The sequence below is a fragment of the Oncorhynchus clarkii genome, chromosome 23 (genome assembly GCF_045791955.1).
Source record: "Oncorhynchus clarkii lewisi isolate Uvic-CL-2024 chromosome 23, UVic_Ocla_1.0, whole genome shotgun sequence".
NCBI lineage: Eukaryota > Metazoa > Chordata > Actinopteri > Salmoniformes > Salmonidae > Oncorhynchus > Oncorhynchus clarkii.
The window spans coordinates 28225468-28249652 of NC_092169.1; the positions used below are offsets into that span (position 1 = coordinate 28225468).

At 39.1% G+C, this 24185-nt stretch overlaps 1 protein-coding gene across 1 annotated transcript in view; it reads left to right on the forward strand.

Annotated features, from left to right (window-relative positions):
* Positions 1–24185, forward strand: part of LOC139381109 (CUB and sushi domain-containing protein 1-like) — a 528754-nt gene that overhangs the window by 162594 nt on the left and 341975 nt on the right. The window contains exon 2 of the mRNA XM_071124395.1: positions 17536–17752. Within this exon, the coding sequence (XP_070980496.1) occupies positions 17536–17752 (217 nt within the window). The remainder of the gene's footprint in view (positions 1–17535; positions 17753–24185) is intronic.

Below are 24185 nucleotides of genomic sequence, written 5' to 3' on the forward strand. Positions count from 1 at the left end.
AGCTGAATCAGGTTAGTAACATCTGAGATTGGAGCTAAAATCTAGCTCTTCAGGAACAAGGTTAGAAAGCACCAGGCATTCAGAGTTTGAGAGGAATATCACCTGTCTCATAGCGAGAGCCAGATCCCAGTCATTGCGAGTGTGAAAACAGAGTTTTGATGGCTTCTTTTAAAAAGAGGACGATCCCAGCATTATATTGCTAGGCTATATTTATTTCTAATCTTACCTCATATTAAGCACATTGCTTCCTTTTACAACCGGAGTAGCCTACCTGTCTGGCATGTAAATTAACCCTGGGAAAAGTTCCCTCCATTCAATATTCAAGTGCATATGGATGAAATGTAATTTTCCCCCCTGGCCTTCTTCTGACAGGTGCATGATAATGTCCCTTTCTAAATCAAAATTAATTTCACACATATATTAGTTAATATATGTAAAGACAAGAATACATTGAGAACAGTCTGATGTGTGAGAACATTATCACTTGTGAATGAGAAACTGTTCAGCATGTGCAGTCTACTATGGCAGGAAACATAGCACATGCATTTTTTTGCAACTTTTTAACCTCTTGAACCTAGGGAACCTAACGATTTTTATGTTTGGAAAATAAAGTTCCCAAAGTAAACGGCCTATTTCTCAGGACCAGATGCTAGAATAAGCATATAATTGACAGATTATAGAAAACACTCTAAAATGTTGTCTGTGAGTATAACAGAACTGATATTGCAGGCAAAACCCTGAGAAAAATCAAACCAGGAAGTGGCTTCTATTTTGAAACCCCATGTTCCATAGCCTCCCATTGCTCCATTGTCGTGACCGCTCTTTCCGGTGGTTTCCTGGGCATAACACACCAAACTAACGGAGGTATTTGGTTATAAAAAATATCTTTATGGAACAAAAGGAACATTTGTTGTCTAACTGGGAGTCTCGTGAGTGAAAACATCCGAATATCATGAAAGGTAAACGATTGATTTGATTGCTTTTCTGATTTTCATGACCAAGTTACCTGATGCTAAGTGTACTTATTGTTTTGTCAAGCGATCGATACATTTACAAACGCTTGTATTGCTTTCGCTGTAAAGCATCATTTCAAAATCTGAGACGACAGGTGGATTAACAAAAGGCTAAACTGTGTTTTGCAATATTGCACTTGTGATTTCATGAATATGAATATTTTCTAGTAATATTATTTGACTGTGGCGCTATGCTATTCAGCGTTGCTGATAACAATTATCCCGGATCCGATATGGGTGGTTCAGAGAGGTTAAAATAATAAATTGTCGCATCTCGCATCCCAAATGCCTATATGTATTGATAAGATTTGTCTCACAACTAAAGTGGCCAAATAACTCAAAAGTAAATGTAGCCTATAGGAGGACCCCCAGAACAGTGTTGGAGAGCCCTGACATATAGCCTATAGTGAAACGTGTTCTTATAAACAAATTCATTGCGTAATCGTTTGTGAAAACTTAGTTTTGACTGGCCACTATTTAAAAGAAGAGATTCCCAGCTTTCTGTGCTATTTATTTTTCAACTCTTATAATTAAGCACATTAATCCCCCCCATCTTCATGCTGGTGTCACAATTTTTATTTGTGTGACACCGGTGTCACCCACTCCTCCTGCCTGTATACTGTAGTCCTAGCTAGCTAGCACACAGTATCCTTTGCCCCCGCCTGCTGCTTAACAGCTTAGCTTCCTAAATAAATTGTTGTTTAGCCTCCTCCTAACAGCTTAGCTTCCTCAACTGTCTGATTGCCCCATACTGGGTTGCCAACACACATTACTACAGCCCTCCTTGACAATGTTCCTCCGTGTTGAGCCACTAGAAATGTAATGATTGGTATATTTTTTCCAGGTGGCTGTGGAGTCAGGTTGGGGGAAGTTCATAACTCCGTTACACTTCTGGCTAGCTAGTATTCAGACCCTTGTATTTTTCCACATTTTGTTACATTACAGCCTTATTCTAAAACTGATTTGAAAAAATAAATAAAATCCTCATCAATCTACACACAATACACAATAATGACAAAGTGAAAATCAGGTTTTTAGAAATGTTTGCAAATAAAAAAAATACAGAAATATTTGATTTACCTGAGTATTCAGACCCTTTGCTATGAGACTCAAAATTGAGGTCAGGTGCATCTTGTTTCTAATGATCATCCTTGAGATGTTTCTACAACTTGATTGGAGTCCACCTGTGGTAAATTCAATTGATTGGACATGATTTGGAAAGCCACAAACCTGTCTATATAAGGTCCCACAGTGGACAGTGCATGTCAGAGCAAAAACCAAGCGATGAGGTTAAAGGAATTGTCCGTAGAGCTCCGAGACAGGATTGTGTCGAGGCACACATCTGGGGAAGGGTACCAAAACATTTCTGCAGCATCGAAGGACTCCAGGAACACAGGGGGCTCTATCATCTTAAATAGAAGAAGTTTGGAACCACCAAGACTCTTCCAAGAGCTGGCCGCCCGTCCAAACTCAGATATTGGTGGAAAAGGGCCTTGGTCAGGGAGGTGACCAAGAACCCGATGGTCACTCTGACAGAGTGGGGAGAACCTTCCAGAAGGACAACCATCTCTGTAGCACTCCACCAATCAGGCCTTTATGGTAGAGTGGCCAGACAGAAGCCACTCCTCAGTTAAATGCACATGACAGCCCACTTGGAGTTTGCCAAAAGGCACCTAAAGGACTCTCAGACCATGAGAAACAAGATTCTCTGGGCTGATGAAACCAGGATTGAACTCTTTGCCCTGAATGCCAAGCGTCACGTCTGAAGGAAACCTGACATCATCCCTACGGTGAAGCATGGTGGTGGAAGCATTATGCTGTGGGTATGTTTTTCAGCGGCAGGGACTAGGAGACTAGTCAGGACCGAGGGAAAGATGAACGAAGCAAAGTACAGAGAGATCCTTGCTGAAAACCTGCTCCAGAGTGCTCAGGACCTCAGACTGGGGCGAAGGTTCACCCTCCAACCGGAAAACAACCCTAAGCACACAGCCAAGAGAACGCTGGAGTGGCTTCGGGAAAAGTCTCTGAATGTCTTTGACTGGCCCAGCCATCTCTGGTGAGACCTGAAAATAGCTGTGCAACAACGCTCCCATCCAACCTGACAGAGCTTGAGAAGATCTGCAGAGAAGAATAAGAGAAATTCACAAAAACAGGTCTTTCAAGCTTGTACCCAAGAAGACTCGATGCTGTAATCGCTGCCAAATGTGCTTCAACAAAGTACTGGGATCTGAATACGTATGTAAATGTGAAATGTAAAGGATCTGAATACTTATGTAAATGTGATATTTACGTTGTTTTGTTTTTTGCTTTGTCATTATGGGGTATTGTGTATTGTGTGTAGATTGATGAGGGGAAAATAACTATTTAATCAATTTCAGCATAAGGCTGTAACGCAACAAAATGTGAAAAAGGTCAAGGGGTCCGAATACTTTGCCAAGAAATTATGGATTACTCATCAGGCAATGGTCTTGCAGCCTGTTAACAATACAGACATATTAATCTTGCCAACAATTTGTTTATCAACTCTCTTCCAATTTGTGAGAAATTAATAGGGAGGGCTTGAAGTTGTGGCTGATAAGACTGAGCAGACAGAGTAGACAACATAACTTACATGTGAACTTAGTGAGTGGAAATTCCTCTGTGAAAAAGTGAAGTGATCTATAGCACTGACAATGAGTATTTTAAACACAATTAGTGTCATGAAATTGAACATAAATATATGCACAACTTGCTTTAAAAAATATATTCAAGAAATCTTCTCCCACATAACATTTTGTTGAGCAATACGGCAAACATGACTTAGTATCTGTTATATTGCATGTAATGTCAAAATAAAATATGTGACTACGCTAGTTCAGTCAACCTTTTAATCAACTGTTTGTGTACATTAGAACAATGTCTTTGGAGGGATATAACTTTGGTAAACATGGCAAGGTGTGGCATACAGTGCCTTCGGAAAGTACTCAGACCCCTTGACTTTTTCCACATTTTGTTACTTTACAGCCTTATTCTAAAATGTATTAAATCGTTTTTTTCGTCATCAGTCTACACACAATACCCCATAATGACAAAGCAAAAACAGGTATTTAGAAATATTTGCACATTTTTCAACTTTAAAAAATTAAATATTACATTTACATAACTATTCAGACCCCTTTACTCAGTACTTTGTTGAAACACCTTTGGCAATGATTACAGCATTGAGTCTTCTTGGGTATGACGCTACAAGCTTGGCACACCTGTATTTGGGGAGTTTCTCATTTACATAAGTATTTAGATCCCAGTACTTTGTTGAAGAACATTTGGCAGCAATTACAGCATCAAGTCTTCTTAGGTACAAGCTTGAAACACCTGTATTTATTATTCTCTGCAGATCCTCTCAAGCTCTGTCAGGTTGGATGGGGAGCGTTGCTGCACAGCTATTTTCAGGTCTCACCAGAGATGGCTGGGCCAGTCAAACACATTCAGAGACTGCGTTGTCTTGGCTGTGTGCTTCGGATCGTTGTCCTGTTGGAGGGTGAACCTTCGCCCCAGTCTGAGGTCCTGAGGACTCTGGAGCAGGTTTTCAGCAAGGATCTCTCTGTACTTTGTTCCATTTATCTTTCCCTCGGTCCTGACTAGTCTCCCAGTCCCTGACACTGAAAAACATCCCCACAGAATGATGCTGCCACCACCATGCTTCACGGTAGGGATGGTGCCAGGTTTCCTCCAGACGTGACGCTTGGCATTCAGGCCAAAGAGTTAAATCTTGCTTTTATCAGAGCAGAGAATCTTGTTTCTCATGGTCTGAGAGTCTTTAGGTGCCTTTTGGCAAACTCATAGCGGGCTGTCATGTGTATTTTACTGAAGAGGGGCTTCTGTCTGGCCTCTCTACCATAAAGGCCTGATTGGTGGAGTGCTGCAGAGATGGTTGTCCTTCTGGAAGATTCTCCCATCTCCACAGAGGAACTCTGGAGCTCTGTCAGAGTGACCATTGGGTTCTAGGTCACCTACCTGAGCAAGGCCCTTCTCCCCCAATTGCTCTAGGAAGATTCTTGGTGGTTCCAAATGTGTTCCATTTAAAAGGGATGGAGGCCACTGTGTTCTTGGGGAATTCAATTCTGCAGAAATGTTTTGGTACCCTTCCCCAGATCTGTGCCTCACCACAATCCTGTCTCGGCGCTCTACAGACAATTCCTTCGACCTCAAGGCTTAGCTTTTGCTCTAACTTGCAGTGTTAACTGTGGGACCTTATATAACAGGCCTTTCCAAATCATGTCCAATCAATTGAATTTACCACAGGGGGACTCCAATCAAGTTGTAGAAACATCTCAAGAATGATAAATGGAAACAGGATGCACCTGAGCTCAACTTCGAGTTTCATAGCAAAGGGTCTAATTACTTATGTATGTTTAAATATTTATTTTTCATTAATTTGAAAACATTTATAACAACCTGTTTGTCGCTTTGTAGTTATGGGGTATTCTGTGTAGATTGCAGAGGATTACAAATATATATATTTTTGGAATAAGGCTGTAACGTAACAAAATGTGGAAAAAGTTAAGGTATCTAAATGCTTTCCCAAAGGCACTGTATAGTGCCCTGAACTGAGTCAGTATGTGTATAACCAGTTTTCAGGAGGTTCTATCTGGTAGAACAATTTGTTATAATTTACACTGAATCATCACGGGATAGACCTGTGACCTCCATTGTCATCTTCACATATGACGTTCTGTCCGGCTAGCATGCAACCCAGTGTGAAACAGCAATTACCTACAGCTATTCTCACTTGGCCAAACTTACAAGTATCGTTTTAGGGGATTACAACTACAGTATTTGATGTTGCCAAACAACAATAACAAGCAATGTACCTGACTCACCTCTGTACTGCAACTCAGCAAAATCAGGACTCCTTACTCCTAACATTCAGATATTCATGCCAGAGAGGAAGAGGTAAAGTGAGAGACCCAATTCAGTAGAAAGTCTGTCTCTCTCCAGCAGGTGGCATTTTTTTTTAGACACAACAAGCAATGAGTTTTTGTGTGGAGGTCAATGAGAGTGTCCAATTTGGCCAACAACAAAAAATGAATGGCTAATCTGCTACGTGGGGTTAATTTGATTTAATCTAAGTTTCATAATGCCTAGCTTGTCATTCCCGCAACTTTGAGAAAAAACACAAGGTGTCATGTCCTGTGATATGTGCTCCCGGTCCCTTTAAATGTTGCCACAGTGATTATTAAGGTCCAACCTACTGTCAACAAACATTTTACATCTATGGACTGGGCGAATCCTTGATATTCCTTTTTCTCTCTCTGTAACTGAATGTAAACAATGCATCAAAAGATAAGCTTTTTGCCCCTATGGGTTGTCGATGGGTTACATACAGATTGTGGATTTTGTGCTACTGTTATTTGTAGTATTTGTGTGGGTGTGAAACAATATGACTGAAAATGCATTGCAGGGAGCAGTGTTAATTTTGTGAACAGTAACTATGATGAAAAATCCTTGTCAACGACCAATTTGTTTCTGACTAAAACTATGACGATAGCGAGATGTCCTGGTAAAACCACTAACTATTACAAATTACTTTTCATTTTAGTCAACAAAAATGTGACAAGAATAGAATTCCATGTGAGACTAATGGACATTCATTTGACAGGAAGCTTATTTTCATCTGTTTTGTCCAATTATAAGCATGCATGCAGAATATTTCATGCAACCCTGTCATTGACAGAACTAACATATTTCAGTGTCCTGATTGAGCTGATCTGGCCGGCTCTCCCACACAGCTCCCATGCGTTCACTTCAGTCACTCGTCAATCTGTTGAATTGATGACCCTAGAAAGTTTTGGAAGGCTATTAAGTCTATGTCTGGTAACAGTAATGTTAATGAATTACCGTCATGTGTTTTGAAGGACTCTGTTGCTATATATGACAAAACTGAAATGCTGAATTGTTTCAATGAGCACTTTGTATCATCTGGTAGGCTGTTTGATTCAGTGTCCTCTGTCTCTGTACAACCCTGTGTGGATGAACCAGTGAGAGCTGTTCAAACTTTTAGCTTTTTGCTATTCTCAGTGCAGGTGGTACATAAAGCCCTGAAATCCTTAGATCAGAGAAAGCCTGCAGGTCCTGATCTTTTGGATCCCTGCTTTTTAAATCTGGCAGCTGATTTCATTGCTGAACCACTTACATATCTGTTCAATCTAACCCTGGAATGTAATGAAATTCCAAAGATCTGGAAATCAGCATTTGTCCTACCACAACTCTATTTTATCAATGTACCAATCGGGTTTCAGGAAGAAGCATAGCACAATTACAGCAGCCATGAAGGTTTTAAATGATATCACTGAAGCCCTTGACAAAAAACAGCACTGTGTCTCACTTTTATTGATCTCTCTAAGGCTTTTGATACAGTTGATCATGCTATACTAAGGCAGAGATTGTCGAGTGTAGGTCTTTCGGAGCATGCAGTTGCATGGTTCGCTAACTATCTGTCTGATAGAACTTGGTGCACACAATTTGATGGGCTTATGTCTGTTAAATTGTCTGTCTTTAATGGTGTGCCCCAAGGCTCTGTACTTGGTCCTCTCTTATTCACTATTTATTTAAATGATTTAGACAAAAATATCCCAAATGCACAATTTCATTTTTATGCTGATGATACTGTTATTTACTGTTGTGCCTCGTCTCTTACAAAAGCTTTCCAGAACTTGCAAACTGCTTTTTATCCCCTTCAACATACCTTGTGTCAATTGAAGCTTATCCTCAATACTGACAAAACTAAACTAATGGTGTTTTCTAATGCAAGATATAGACCTCTGAACCTTTCACCTATTACTACCTGTCAGGGCAAGGAGATGGATGTTGTAACCTCATATAAATATCTTGGAATTTTAATTGATGACGGCCTCTCTTTTAAATTGTATATTCAACAACTTACAAAAATATTGAAGCTGAAATTGGGATTTTATTTTAGGAATAAGGCCTGTTTTTCTTTTGAAACCAGAAGGATGCTAGTATCAGCTACATTTATGCCTTTACTAGACTATGGGGATATTTTTAATTTTAAATATGAATGCTTCCGCTCAGTGTTTCAATTGACACTCTTTACCATGGCACTTTGAGATTTATTTTAAACTGCAAAACCCTTACGCACCACTGCACTTTGTATACCAGGGTTGGCTGGCCTTCTTTAGTCACTCGTAGGCTCAGTCACTGGTATACTTTTATTTACAAAGCTATTTTGGGTTTACTACCTTTTTATTTGGGCATTTTTATTGTTCAGAAATATGGTGGGTACTCTCTTCGTTTGCTGGACTTTATCCTGCTAACTGTTCCAAATGTCCGAACTGAATTTGGTAAAAGGGCTTATATGTACTCTGCGCCATCGTCTTGGAACGCCTTACAAAATACTTTTAAACTGGAAGTACTTGTCCCAATTGGTGTTTTTAAATCACTGATGAAGGATTTTGAGGCTGATGCCCTGACCTGTCAATGTTTTTAATTTGCTGTTTTTGATTTTGTTATACTCTTGTGAATTCAATCGTTTTTACTAGATTACTTGTAGTTTTTCATTTTGTCTGTCTGTAATTTTTGTAATGACTTGGTGCTGCCTATCTTGGCCAGGACGCTCTTGAAAAATAGATTTTAAATCTCAATGAGCCCTTCCTGGTTAAATAAAAAAATAAAAAAATAATTCATTCCTCTGTGTTGCTGCTCTCGCTCTACGGTCCGCAAATGTCAGTTGCGGTTGCTTTTTTCTTATGTGAAAAACAAATTATATTTGTTGAATATTAGGAGTACAGTAATACTTCTGGTATTTTTGAAAAGCTGAAATTTGCCCCTTTTCAAGCAAACCACTGTTATTTACCCTCCTTGACGGTTATGATGAGGAGAAAATCGTAGCTGTAATTGTTTAAAACCTTTTAGCCAAGGCTTTATAGACTATGTGGTTAATTATGGCTGGCATTGTTTACTATCTGCCACAATACCAATGTTGCCAGCTAAGGTATACAAGGGGATAGGAGGCCTAGTTGAACAAGGCTATCTGAATGTGCACATCATGGAAGTTAGAGGTAGCCTAAATATTAATTGTTTCATAGAAACTCTGACGAAACCTAGACTAAAATTGTCCAGTTTTAGTCAACTGATTAATAACTAAAACTAACAAAGGATGAAATGACTAAAATGTGACTAAGACTAAAAGGTATTTTAATACTAAAACTAAGACTAAAACTACATCTAAAATACCTACCAAAATTAACACTGGCATGGAGAGACAGCAGACATGGTCAATGTTATTTAAATAGTACAGTGGAATCATTGCACATTGTGCAGATATAATTCGTTAGGCTACTCTTGTGAATGGTATATATACATGTACTTCTTATGAACAAGAAGCTGAGAACCTTAACTTCTCCATTTTAAATGCAGAAGCTTTGCATTTTAGATTTGATAATGAAACAAAGGCACATTTGATATTCATGGTGGAATTTAGAGAAAACAATGGCAACAATCGTCTCATGATAATGTTTGTAGGAGATTGTTGTTCCCCCTTTTGCAAATGTCATTTGGATGATTTTGTGTCAGTGAATCATATTCCACTGTAATTGAAACATGGATTCGCCTGCTTTTCCAATGACTCACAGTGCTTCATTGTAACAGTGTCACAATCTTGATGTGTTATAGTCAATGCAATAACTTATCTCAAACAGTTTGTTCTGACCTTATATGATAGGTTAGAATATGAGCATCATTATGTTGTAATCTTGTTTACGATCTCGCCTGAGTAGGTACCTTATTTCATCAGAAATGCTTCTGTACTGATTGTTGTTTTTCTGAACATCACTGGATGTCCCTGTTCTAACAAAGCATGCAGAGATCACTCATTGGGGTGTCACTAATACATGACTGCTAATAGCATGTTTACTGTGCATTAATAAAAAGGTAATTTGCTGTTGCTTTTACAACCCCGTTGGAGGAGCAACCAACTGGCTATTCATCATAGATTGAAATTATATTTCTTTATTAATGGAGTTATATGGTTGTTTATTCGTTGAAATGTATTTCAATATCTGGCCCCTGCTTGGTTGTTATTGAGGCAAATTGTGGGAATGTATTGACCGTCAGCCCCGGGTTGGCTACTGCAGTAATAATGTTAATAAATCAATAAAGAGTTCTATCAGTGGCACAATTAAAGCTGTATTTCTTGTTCAAGAGTGCAAGGTGGTTCTCTGCAAGGGCAGCTTTAATGGCGGTCAGTTCAAACTAGTCACAAATGAATCCCTTGTTGTGGATCTCATTACTGTTGCACTGGTGACATTTAAATCAGCTTTGAAAAAAGGCACAAGTTTAAGTTTATTCGGCCTGAGCGAGTCTGACCACATGTTGCAACACAATCTCACACTCAATTCGTGCAAATATGTACAAAAAGTCTTTCAGCAGATTTCGTGTGTTTTTTGTGTGGCTTCATTTGTGTGAAAAGACACATGTTTGTGCAACTTCCTTCATAGGAAAATATTTTTGGAAAGTTATTAGCACAATGCATGTTGGGCAAATAGTGTTCTACACTGACTTTGTTTTGTGTCCTACATTTATTTATATATAAAAAAAAACATGTTAACAACCCAATATTTTTTATCAACCAGGGTGTCACCGAAATAATTATAATATAATAGTAGCCTTAAGTTATTTTTTTTACATTTTTATTAATGCCAATACTGTTTTCTATGCTTGTTTTTGCATAATACTTTGGGATACTGGTGCACTTGTAGTCAGAAAGGCCCTTATTTTGTGTAGGCAACAGTAGGCCTACACGATTTTCTTCATAACGCATTTCATATTTCTTAGAGCTCCACTTCTTTGTGTACATTTTACCATTTCTTTCACAATGCATTTTAAGCACGGCTATGATGAATTTTATGAGGGTTGCCAGAATGGAGAAAATGAAGGTATTCGATTGGGGAATGGGGATATATTTTTATGATGAGAATGTATAATACACACCATAATACACACACGTACACAAACAGTTACACACATATACACACACTCACTTTGTTTGAACTTATGTTATAGCCAACTCTTGACTTTTGTATGAATTAGTTGTAATGTCAGGCTATAGTCCAAGCTATGTTTTCCAATTGTGCGACTGCTGTCGGCATTCAAAGATTATCCAACTTGAATAAAGGCTTGGAGGTAAGGACGACAGCAGTAGTGTAGCCTACGGGCGATATGGATACCACTTATGATTGTGGATGGACGCGACCTTAACGGTCCTCAATGATGTCACCATTGCCCTTGATTCTAAGCAATGTTGTGCTGCTATTTTTATTGACTTGGCCAAAGCTTTTGATACGGTAGACCATTCCATTCTTGTGGGCTGGCTAAGGAGTATTGGTGTCTCTGAGGGGTCTTTGGCCTGGTTTGCTAACTACCTCTCTCAAAGATCAGAACATCTGCTGTTTCAGCCACTGCCCGTCACCAAGCGTGTACCCCAAGGCTCGTTCCTAGGCCCCATGCTCTTCTCAATTTAAATCAACAACATAGCTCAGGCAGTAGGAAGCTGTCTCATCCATTTATATGCAGATGATGCAGTCTTATACTCAGCTGGCCCCTCCCCGAATGTTGTGTTAAATGCTCTACAACAAAGCTTTCTTAGTGTCCAACAAGCTTTCTCTGCCCTTATTAAAAAACAAAGGGCATGTGGTTTGGTAAGAAGAATGCCCCTCTCCCCACAGGTGTGATTACTACCTCTGAGGGTTTAGAGTTTGAGGTAATCACCTTATACAAGTACTTTGGAGTATGGCTAGACGGTACACTGTCCTTATCTCAGCACATATCAAAGCTGCAGGCTAAAGTTAAATCTAGACTTGGTTTCCTCTATCGTAATTGCTCCACTTTCACCCCAGCTGCTAAACTAACCTTGATTCAGATGACCGTCCTACCCATGCTAGATTACGGAGACGTAATTTATAGATCGGCAGGTAAGGGTGCTCTCGAGCGGCTAGATGTACTTTACCTTTTGGCCATCAGATTTGCCACCAATGCTCCTTATAAGACACATCACTGCACTCAATACTCTTGTGGAAAGTGGTCATCTCTGTATACCTGTCGCAAGACCCACTGGTTGATGCTTGTTTATAAAACCCTCTTTGGCCTCACTTACCCCCATCTGAGATATCTATTGCAGCCCTCATCCTCCACATACAACACCCATTCTGCCAGTCACATTCTGTTAAAGGTCCCCAAAGCACACACATCGCTGGGTTGCTCGTCTTTTCAGTTCGCTGCAGCTAGCGACTGGAACGAGCTGCAACAAACACTCAAACTGGACAGTTTTATCTCAATCCCTTCATTCAAAGTCTCAATCATGGACACTCTTACTGACAGTTGGCTGCTTTGCGGGATGTATTGTTGTCTCTATCTTCTTGCCCTTTGTGCTGTTGTCTGTGCCAAAGAATGTTTGTACCATGTTGTGCTGCTGCCATGTTATGCCGCTACCATTTTGTTGTCATGTTGTGTTGCTACCATGCTGTGTTGTCCTGTGTTGCTGCCATGCTATGTTGTCGTCTTAGGTCTCACTTTATGTAGTGTTGTGTTGTCTCTCTTGTTGTGATGTTTGTTTTGTCCTATATTTTTATTTAATTTATTTTCTATTTTTAATCTCAGCCCATCCCCGCAAGAGGCCATTTGCCTTTTGGTAAGCCGTCATTGTAAATAAGAATGTGTCCTTAACTGACTTGCCTAGCTAATTAAAGGTTAAATAAAAATAAATAAATAAATAAATGATAGCTTCGATGCAACCAAGAGAGTTTTTATAGAGTTTTTACATTGCGCTGGACGCACACTCTTGGTTGCATAGAAGCTACACTTATTGATATCTACATAGCGCATTGATGTGAATCACACTGCTACTCTTTCATTTAGCTATTTGCACCTTACGGGTTTTGGTTGTTGTGAATGGCTGTTCACATATGTAGATGTGTATTTTAACCCAATAATGGTTGAATTTAATTCAATCATTTTTTTTGCGACCAGTGGATAGCCAGTGAAAAATGCGATCTTCCAACAGCTGCATAGTGGGGATCCAAGACAATGGAAAAGTTTGAGGAAGTTCCTCCCTTCTGAACTTCTCAGTGGTATTGTGCTCCATACTGTCAAAAACTAGTTTAATTTTAGAAGACTATGAGTGGGGCTTTTATTGCTCAGTCTAATTTGTGCTGATAAAAGAAAAATGGACACATGCTCAAATTTGTACACTTCTGATAGACTTAAACAGCAACAAATTATCGAGATATTAAAGTGTCACCAACAAAAACATAAACTAGGCCTATAGCAAATGCAGCATATGGCATACATTGCTCACATGCAAATAGCCATTCCATGAGAGCAGCATTTATTTTTCAACTTGAAGCAACGAGCCCAATTAGTCCTCCATGACAAAAAGATAAACAACATAGGCTAATAAATCCTTAGTTTTTGGGTTATACTCATGTAAAACAATTTGCCTAATCTATCACGACTCTCGTGGGTTGAAGAAGGACCCAAGGTGCAGCGTGGTAGGCGTTCATAATATTTATTAAACTGACCACTGCAACAAAGTAGACCAATGAAAGCGCACAGTTCTGTCAGGCAGCTAAACAAAAAATAACTACCCACAAAACACAAGTGGGAAAATGGCTGCCTAAGTATGATTCCCAATCAGACAACGATAGACAGCTGTCCCTGATTGAGAACCATACACGGCCAAAACATAGAAATAAAGAAACTAGAATGCCCACCCTAGTCACACCCTGGCCTAACCAAAATAGAGAATAGAGAATAAAAGCCTCTCTATGGCCAGGGCAAGTCCTATTCTTGTAGATCAAGGGATTTCAATTAATTGGAATGCCTGGAAATCTAGCAGACTTTGGTTATTAATGCAAAGAAATAGCCTAATCATATTATTATACAGTTGAAGTTGGAAGTTTACATACACCTTAGCCAAATACACTTCAACTCAGTTTTTCACAATTCCTGACATTTAATCCTTGTAAAAATTCCTAGGTCAGTTAGGATCACCACTTTATTTTAAGAATGTGAAATGTCTGAATAATAGTAGAGATAATTATTTATTTATTTCATCACATTCCCAGTGGGTCAGAAGTTAACATACACTCAATTAGTATTTTGTAGCATTGCCTTTAAATTTTGGGTCAAACTGTTCAGGTAGCCTTCCACAAGCTTCCCACAATAAATTGGGTGAATTTTGGCCCATTCCTCCAGACAGAGCTGGTGTAACTGAGTCAGGTTTGTAGGCCTCCTTGCTCAGAACACACGCTTTTTCAGCTCTGCCCACACATTTTCTAAAGGATGGAGGCCAGGGCTTTGTGATGGTCACTCCAATACCTTGACTTTGTTGTCCTTGAGTCATTTTGCCACAACTTTGAAAGTATGCTTGGGGTCATTGTCCATTTGGAGGACCCATTTGCAACCAAGCTTTAACTTCCTGACTGATGTCTTGAGATGTCGCTTCAATATATCCACATAATTTTCCTTCTTCATGATGCCATGTATTTTGTGAAGTGCACCAGCCCCTCCTACAGCAAAGCACCCCCACAACATGATGCCCCCCCTCCATGCTTCACGGTTGGGATGGTGTTCTTCGGCTTGCAAGCCTCCCCCTTTTTCCTCTAAACATAACGATGGTCATTATGGCCAAACAGTTCTATTTTTGTTTCATCAGACCAGAGGACATTTCTCCAAAAGGTACGATCTTCGTCCCCATGTGCAGATGCAAACCGTAGTCTGGCTTTTTTATGGCGGTTTTGAAGCAGTGGCTTCTTCCTTGCTGAGCGGCCTTTCAGGTTATGTCGATATAGGACTTGTTTTACTGTGGATATAGACACTTTTGTACCTGTTTCCTCCAGCATCTTCACAAGGTCCTTTGCTGTTGTTCTGGGATTGATTTGCACATTTTGCACCAAAGTATGTTCATTTCTGAATGGTATGACGGCTGCGTGGTCCCATGGTGTTTATACTTGTGTACTATTGTTTGTACAGAGGAACGTGGTACCTTCAGGCGTTTGGAAATTTCTGCCAAGGATGAACCAGACTTGTGGAGGTCTACAATTATTTTTCTGAGGTCTTGGCTGATTTCTTTTGATTTTCCCATGATGTCAAGCAAAGAGGCACTGAGTTTGAAGGTAGGCCTTGAAATACATCCACAGGTACACCTCCAATTGACTCAAATGATGTTGATTAGCCTATCAGAAGCTTCTAAAGCCATGCCATCATTTTCTGAAATTGTCCAAGCTATTTAATGGCACAGTCAACTTAGTGTATGTAAACTTCTGGCCCACTGGAACAGTGAATTATATGTGAAATAATCTGTCTGTAAACAATTGTTGGAAAAATTACTTGTGTCATGCACAAAGTAAATTTCCTGCCTGACTTGCCAAAACTATAGTTTGTTAACAAGACATTTGTGGAGTGGTTGAAAAACGAGTTTGAATGACTCCAACCTAAGTGTATGTAAACTTCCGACTTCAACTGTATGTAGTAGAAAGTAATGGGTTAGAAGAAGCCTGCATAACCAACCTGTAATGTAAAATGCAACATCCATTTATGGCTAGCTATGTAAACTCTAACATTTATTTATCCTACAATGGATGTCGTTAAATTGGTAATATTACATTTTGTAACCAAAAGTAATCTGATTACGTTTCTGACTTTTGGTAATCCAAAAGTTACATTACTGATTACAATTTTGGACACATTACATACATACATTTAGAAAGTATCCTACCCAACCATGGTTATCATTCATGCTAACACGTACAATATGAAATAATATGCCAACACAAATATTGTTTAACTCAAATGCCCACCTACATTATTATAGTACAAAGTACACAAAGTGCATTGGAACAGAAAGTTCCCTACTATTACACTTTTAGAGAGCATTTGGCTACACCCGTAATAACATCTGCTAAATATGTGTATTTTACCAATCAAATTTGATTTGATAACAATATACAGATGTCTGAGGGTGTCCAGCATCAAACAAATCCAGCATCATCTGATTACAGCCTGAGCATGTTTTAGGCATATTTGGAGTGGTCCATTAATGTAAACTCTTAGAGATATATCATGTCCCATCTGGTGTCTATTTATTTGGTTTTGGTTCCTTTATAGGTTTGGTCCATTAGTTAACAATACAACATGACACTGATTTCATACATACTGCTTTTCAATCATAAATAAGACAAGATATTGGAAGGTCCCCCTGGTTACACCTTCTAATGCGTAAACACATCTACTTGTTTTAATTCGCTGCTTAATGTATAACTAGTTTTACCTTAGAATTACTGTAGCCTATTCTGTTTTGTTTGTCACAAAAAATTAAGTTTTTATTGCTGTGTTTTTATTGCTGAGGTCTTATGATTTAGCAATTTGATGGTACCATAGTTAGAATATATTGGGTCAGAAGCTTTGACAAAGTTTTGATAATTCAGCATTTTTTCATTCTCTGTTTCTGAAAATAGGGTTTTTCTTACATATGAACAGACCCCCATACTTGTAGTTCCATCATCTTTTATCAATTTAGAGCACTAAAATTGTGGACTGTTTATATTTCTGACGTTATGTTCTAAGAATAACAATGATAATTAAAATACATCAACAGATAGGAAATTGAGAGCAATGTTTTCCAATGGCAGAAAATTAAAATTAGCCCTAGCCTTTCAGCTACTCTCATAGCCACCAACAACATTTTAAAATTATGTCTGTCTTGTTTCTATGAGTGGGTTTCGATTGACACGAATGTCTACCGGGAGTATTAGCATCAAGCACATTTAATTGAATTCAATGCTTGACATCTACATGCAGAAACACACTCTGTTTATTTACTTTGAGTAAATGGTTCTTGCCAAAAAATGTCAGGATTTAGCCATGTTACTCTTTCATTGCAAATCTCGAGAGGTTGAAAGGACAATAATCTCCTTTTATAAAAGATTCTACACCTCTTTGATGAGGTATAGCCTAATGACTTGTATAATCATGGTGTGTGCAAGCATTTGTGTGCTCGCTGTATTTCTCACATGCTGCTTTTCAATCATAAATAGGCCAAGATATTGGAAGGTGCATACGATATGATGCAGCGAGAAAGCGAGAAATGTGAAATGAAACATTGAGGAACATTGACCATCAATGTGCATATGTCAACATGTTAAAACATGTGACAACACATATATATTTAATGTTTGTGAAGAGAGGTTATTGTATACAAACCTGAGGCTTCTAATGGATAATGGGATGCTTTGTTATGCTACAAAAATGCTGTTTAAGTGGCATACTTGAGGACGGTTCATCAGGACACCACAGAAATCCCTCTGTGAGTCACGTATAATATTGCAGAAGGAGTTTCCCTCCAGAGTAGTTCACTGGGTTCGGTGTTGTTATATTTCAAAAGTTTTGTGTTACAATCTGTAAATTCTTAGATTGGAAATCTAAAAGACCCATATTATATCTAATGTCTGTCTTTGATCTTTGTCCTCAGGTCAAACTTGTGGTGGTGTTGTACAAGGACTAAATGGAACGATAGAGAGTCCTGGCTTTCCCCATGGCTACCCAAACTATGCCAACTGTACCTGGATCATCATTACAGGAGAACGAAACAGGATACAGTTGTCATTTCACACCTTTGCTCTTGAAGAGGACTTTGACATAGTCTCCATTTATGATGGCCAACCGCAGCCAGGAAACCTGAAAATTAGGTAAGACTTTTACTTACTCATATGCAGTTTTATATGTATTCATTGGATTTGAGTGTTACAGTACTGTATTGTTGTAACTTTAGTGGTCCTGTGTGGCACTAGTAATGCTAAGGTTATTATCATGCTGACATGACTGATGCCAGTATATAGATTTTGGCCTGTTAAGTGATACATACTTTAGTTGTGTAGTGTTGAACATTCATGTGTACCCACTGAATAGTTATATTGATGTTATAAGGGCACTCATTCATTCCAACTGTACTTAAAGTACCACAGGGCTTCTTTATCTTGCGATAAAAGAGCAAATCACCTGAAAACGTAAAATTCCCATCAGGACCCTTCTGAAACAAGTAAACATTTGTAATGCCATGCAGGCTAAACTGCATCCCTGTGGTTGCCAAGGTTGCGCTTACCAGGTTTGAAGTATGCCAATAGGTTGGTACGGGAGGCACCCTCTTGGCGTTGAAGTAAGTAATGGGGATCTGCAATCAATAAAGGCAATCTCAAAATACTTTTCCTCCAAGTGAAAATGGAATGCCTTAATTCAGATGCAGGATTATTTTTGTAAAAACATACACATTATTAACACAACTGATTGCATAAAGAGGGTGAAGTGAAACTAATGCTGCTGAAAAGTATTTACCAAGTAAATATGTGAGTAGTATTATAAAGTGTTTACCAACTCAGTGGCCTTCTAGTTTGATTGTCTGTCCAGAGATTGGAAGGTTGGGAGTTCGATCCCCATTTGAGTTATACCAAAGACTGAAAATGGTACCCGCTGCATCTCTGCTTTGCAATCAGCATGACGGAGACAGATTGTTTGTAGGGCCCTGCGATTGTATAGCGTCCTGTCTAGGGGGTGTACTAGTACATCAAACTGCCTCACGCTACCGAAACAGGAGAGCACTTTCCGGCTCACACAAGCCAAGGCTCGTGCAAGGTTACTTACTTAATGAATATAAAGTGTTAGACAGAGCACCCGCTCAATGTGATTCCATGTATTACTTGACTAGATCAGTGAAAATGTCAGTCAGTCTCTTAGCCAATGGGAAAATACCAGGCTAATGATAATTATACATTTTATTATACAGCTCTCAAGGTCAAGACAACAAAGTTTTAAAGGACATGCAAATACATCAACTTGTGTGGAAAAGTACAGTGCATTCGGAAAGTATTCAGACCCCTTCTCTTTTTCCACATTTTGTTACGTTACAGCCTTATTTTTAATCAATTTACACACAATACTCAATAATGACAAAGCGAAAACAGGTTTTTAGAAATACCTTATTTATGTAAGTATTCAGACTCTTTGTTATGAGACTCAAAATTGAGCTCAGGTGCATCCTGTTTCCATTGATCATCCTTGAGATGTTTCTAGTCCATCTGTGGTAAATTCAATTGATTGGACATGATTTGGAAAGCCACACACCTGCCTATTTAAGGTCCCACAGTTGACAGTGCATGTCAGAGCAAAAACCAAGCCATGAGGTTAAAGGAATTGTATGTAGTGCTCCGAAACAGAATTGTGTCAAGGCACAGCTCTGGGGAAGGGTACCAAAACATTTATTCAGCATTGAAGGTCCCCAAGAACACAGTGTCCTCCATCCTTCTTAAATGGAAGAAGTTTGGAACCACCAATACCAAGAACCTGATGATCACTCTAACAGAGCTCATGAGTTCCTCTGTGGAGATGGGAGAACCTTCCAGAATGGCAACCATCTCTGCAACACTCCACCAATCAGGCCTTTATGGTAGAGAGGCCAGACGGAAGCCACTCCTCAATAAAAGGCCAAATGGCACCTAAATTACTCTCAGACCATGAGAAACAAGATTTTCTTTGGCCTGAATGCCAAGCGTAACGTGTGTAGGAAACCTGGCACCATCCCTAAATTGAAGCATACTGTTGGCAGAATCATGCTGTGGCGATGTTTCTAACGGCAGGGACTGGGAGACTAGTCAGGATCGAGGGAAAGATGAACCGAGCAAAGTACAGAGAGCTCCTCGATGAAAACCTGCTTCAAAGCACTCTGCCCCAGTCTGAGGTCCTAAGGTTCACCTTCCAACAGGACAACGATCCAAAGCACACAGCCAAGACAACGCAGGAGTGGCTTCGGGTCAAGTCTCTGAATGTCCTTTAACGGTCCAGCTAGAGCCTGGATTTGAACCTGATCAAACATCTCTGGAGAGACCTGAAAATAGCTGTGCAGCGACGCTCCCCATCCAACCTGACAGGGCTTGAGAGGATCTGCAGAGAATAATGAGAGAAACTCCTCAAATACAGGTGTGCCAAGCTTGTAGCATCATACCCAAGAAGACTTGAGGCTGTAATCGCTGTCAAAGGTGCTTCAACAGAGTACGGAGTCTGAATACTTATGTAAATGTGATATTTCAGTCTGATATTTGTAATACATTTGCAAAAATGTCTCAAAACGTGTTTTTACTTTGTCATTATGAGGTGTTTTGTGTAGATTGATGAAAAAAATGTTTTAATCAATTTTAGAATAAGGCTGTAACGTAACAAAATGTGAAAAGTCAAGGGGTCTGAATACTTGCCAAATGCACTATAAGTGTGTGCACTGCAACACACAAGCAAAATCACTAGTGATGTACATTAAACAGCAAGAAATTAGCAAACCGAAAAATATTCTTACATTTTTATATTTTACGAGTTTAACCAAAAGACCGATCTGAGAAGATACATTTTAATCAAGCCTTTTAAAAACATTGACCAAGTCTGAGTTACAGACAGAGACAGTGAGAGAGCTCCCGATTGTCGAAGCCGCTTGAGAGAAAAGTTGGATTTCCACAAAATTTCTGTCTGGTAAAGGCTCAATGCACTCCATCTGGTATTCACAACCTTCTCATTCCATCTCATTTAGGTGTGTGTGTGAAGACATGGAAAACTGTTAATAGTCTGTTAACACACACCTCATACTGTGTGACATGAAGTGTTGATGTCATTACTTCAGGGCAATAACTAGCATAAGCAGGTCATTAAACGGGCAAAGATCACTTGCTATATGATCTCTTCAGACTCTGTAAAGGGGACTTTCTTTACCCTGTCCTCCTTTTCACCAATGGCTCTTTATCATTTAGGATTTAATAGTATGGAAATGCAATTCTGTGTTTATGCTAATTAAACACAAGGCATTACCAGAGGGTTTGGAGCGATGCTCCAGTGACAAGCAGTATCCTTCTCTGGTGAACCTCTCCTTGGCTGAGATGGACTCTACCTCTGTGTCTGTGGAGAGTGACAAACATTGCTCACCATGACTGCAGTGTCAAACTTTATAACACTGTGGGTTTCGACCTATAAACGCTGCCTGCTACCATCACAGTTGCCCTCTCTGTCTGTCTCCTCAGCTCCAAAAATGTACCCATTACCTCTAAGATGCTGGCTGGTAACAGTGACTTACCGCCACAAGGTGTCAGTGAAACCTAAATTCCTGTGTTTTTATGCTAATGAAATGCATCAAACATATATAACAGTATAGCCTACAGCCAGCAAGGAAAATAGGGCAGGCAAAGATAACCAGTGATTTGAACAAATCCAGCACAGGAGAATAGGGATTCAAGCTAGCTGAACTAAGTAAGCATGGGTAGGATGTGGAGGAAGTGGCTTTGCCCTGTTGGTTGCATTGCTGCATTGGATAATTTTATACGCTTTTTTATTCATGTCAGAATGGTATCAAAAGTTGAATGCATTTAAAAAAAATAAAGATAACAAATAGTGCCATAGCAGCAAGACACAACTGTACAGTAGGCCCACAACAAACAATGTATTGAGCTGTATTGAGTTGAGCTCTATGAATAAAGACAACAGTCTTGGGAAAGTAGAGATAAACAACACTTCACTAGAGATGAAGACTTCATATTCATTGAAAGAGAGCAGTAGCACTTTGCAGGTCTGAAAGTGAATAAAGGTCGCTGAAACAGTCATTCAAAAGAGAACATGCTGGCCACACCCAGGCCGACTGGCATTTCTGACTGATAGGAGGCATTACGCTGCACAGATTTCCTCCACATGAAGCAGCTGTTATGTTGCATATGCTGTCCTTTGAGAATGATACTTCCCCTGACCTTTGAATAACATACTGATACCTGAACATGTGCAGACTATGGATGCAGGTAAAAGGGAGTTCACCTGTGCATTGTAAAGAGATGGAAGCCTACTGTGTATTGTAGTGAAGGAGTACATATCTTACTGTTAATTATTATTGCAATAGACTTGAATAACCTTTCTTCTTTCTTACATCAATACTTTATCACAATAGTTTTCAAACCATACATTATTTTGAATGACAAATGGCTCCCTATTTACCTATGTATTTACATAGGCTGTCAAAGTGTAATTACAAAGGAACTAATTCATTACTATGTAGTGACAGTGTAGGTACCCTCTGTGGTCTAAGTGAACAGATCTCATGTTTGGCTGAATCTTTGGCTGAATCTAATATCTCACTGGCACAGGAGTAATTGCAAATATGTACTAGTGATTCCTAGGGTGAGAAATAGCTTCTTTGCACCTGAAGACAGGCGATAACCGCAGTGCTGGATGGAATAAGAGCAAACACTTATTTCAGTTACATTAAATCCAGGAAAATCTGGAGGGCCCCTTGCTGATTACAGACTCATAATTTTAATACATTTTGACAATAATATAATAACAAAGCTCTTAAGCAATAGAATGGCAACGTCTTACCAGACTTGATACGTTTAAAAATAGACTTCAATTTAATACAATACACAAAAAAAGATATCGATTTATCAATAATGGCTGTTGATGCTGAAAAGGCTTTTGACAGTCTTGAATTGCCTTTTCTATTCAAAACTTTGGACGCTTTCAACTTTCCAGCTGAAATAATACATGTAATACAAATATTATATGAATGTAATAAATACACAAATAATACATGATCTGATGAAATTGCTTTAGAAAGAGGCACAAGACAGGGAGGTCCTCTCTCCACCCTCCTGTTTCCAATGGCAATTGAACCGCTTGCAGAAAGAATTAAACAGGACCCAAACGTAACAGGTTTCAGTATTGGTAAGCATAAATATAAACTAAACTTATTTTCAAATTATCTCCTGATATACCTGACTGATATAGAAAACTCAATGCCCACCTTGCTAAAAAATATTTTCAGAATATTCTAAAACCTCAGGATATAAAAGTTACGTGAAAAAAACAACAAAATAATGGCATTAGGAAAAATAAAACGTTTAACTCATGAGCTACAAAAATCTAAGTGGACCACAAAAAAATATAACATACTTAGGATGCTTACTAGGTCAACAAACAACAACTATATAAAGATAACTTTATCTCATTACTCAACAAAATGAAAGCCGATGTAATTAAATAGAACAATCTTCCCATAAATATTATAGACTAAACCTCTTCAGAATGACATGGCTCCCAAAGTTTACCAAATACCAATTGCCCCACCGAAGACATTTGAAAAAAAAGTAACAGACTTTATATTAAACGTCTTTGACAACGACCAATATCACTCCTTTAAAACACAACCCTATCGAACAATCCTTGAATAGCTTTTCTCAATTCAGCTATAAATTGATCCACATGGTAAACTAAAGGCATAGAACCCGTAAACGACTTGGTAATAAGAAATACAATTACAGTATTTCCATGACAGAATTTAAAAGCCATTTTGGACTGACCAATCTAGATATTTTCAAATACATGGAACTAAAAAGGTTTCATATCACAAAATGTCTATTTGAAATAGTTTGGACATCAGAGCAATCTTGAGGGAATCTATTTGTATCATGTTTCAGGTAAGACCCAGATGCAGACAGTGTCTGTCACGCCCTGACCATAGTTTGCTTTGTATGTTTATATGTTTTGTTTGGTCAGGGTGTGATCTGAGTGGGCATTCTATGTTGTATGTCTAGTTTGTCTGTTTCTGTGTTTGGCCTGATATGGTTCTCAATCAGAGGTAGGTGTTAGTCATTGTCTCTGATTGGGAACCATATTTAGGTAGCCTGTTTTGTCATTGTGGGTGATTGTCTATGTGTAGTGTTTGTGTCAGCACATTTTGTATATAGCTTCACGGTCATTGTTCATTTATTGTTTTGTTCAGTTTACTTTGTGTTTTCGTCATCCATTAAAATGATGCATTCACACCACGCTGCGCTTTGGTCCGCTTCTTACGACGATCGTGACAGTGTCGAAGAAACAAGCGTTTATTATTCTACCGGGGCAGCAAAAAACAGGTCAAGGACAGGCAGAGGTCACTAATCCAGATAGGGTGAAAAAGGTCCAGAACGGCAGGCAGTCTCAGGTTCAGAGCAGGCAGGGGTCAATAATCCAGTGTGGAGTGGCAAGGTACAGAACCTGCAGGCAGGCGCAGGGTCAGGGCAGGCAGAAAGGTCCAAACTGGGAAAAAATAGAAAACAGGACAGGAGCAAG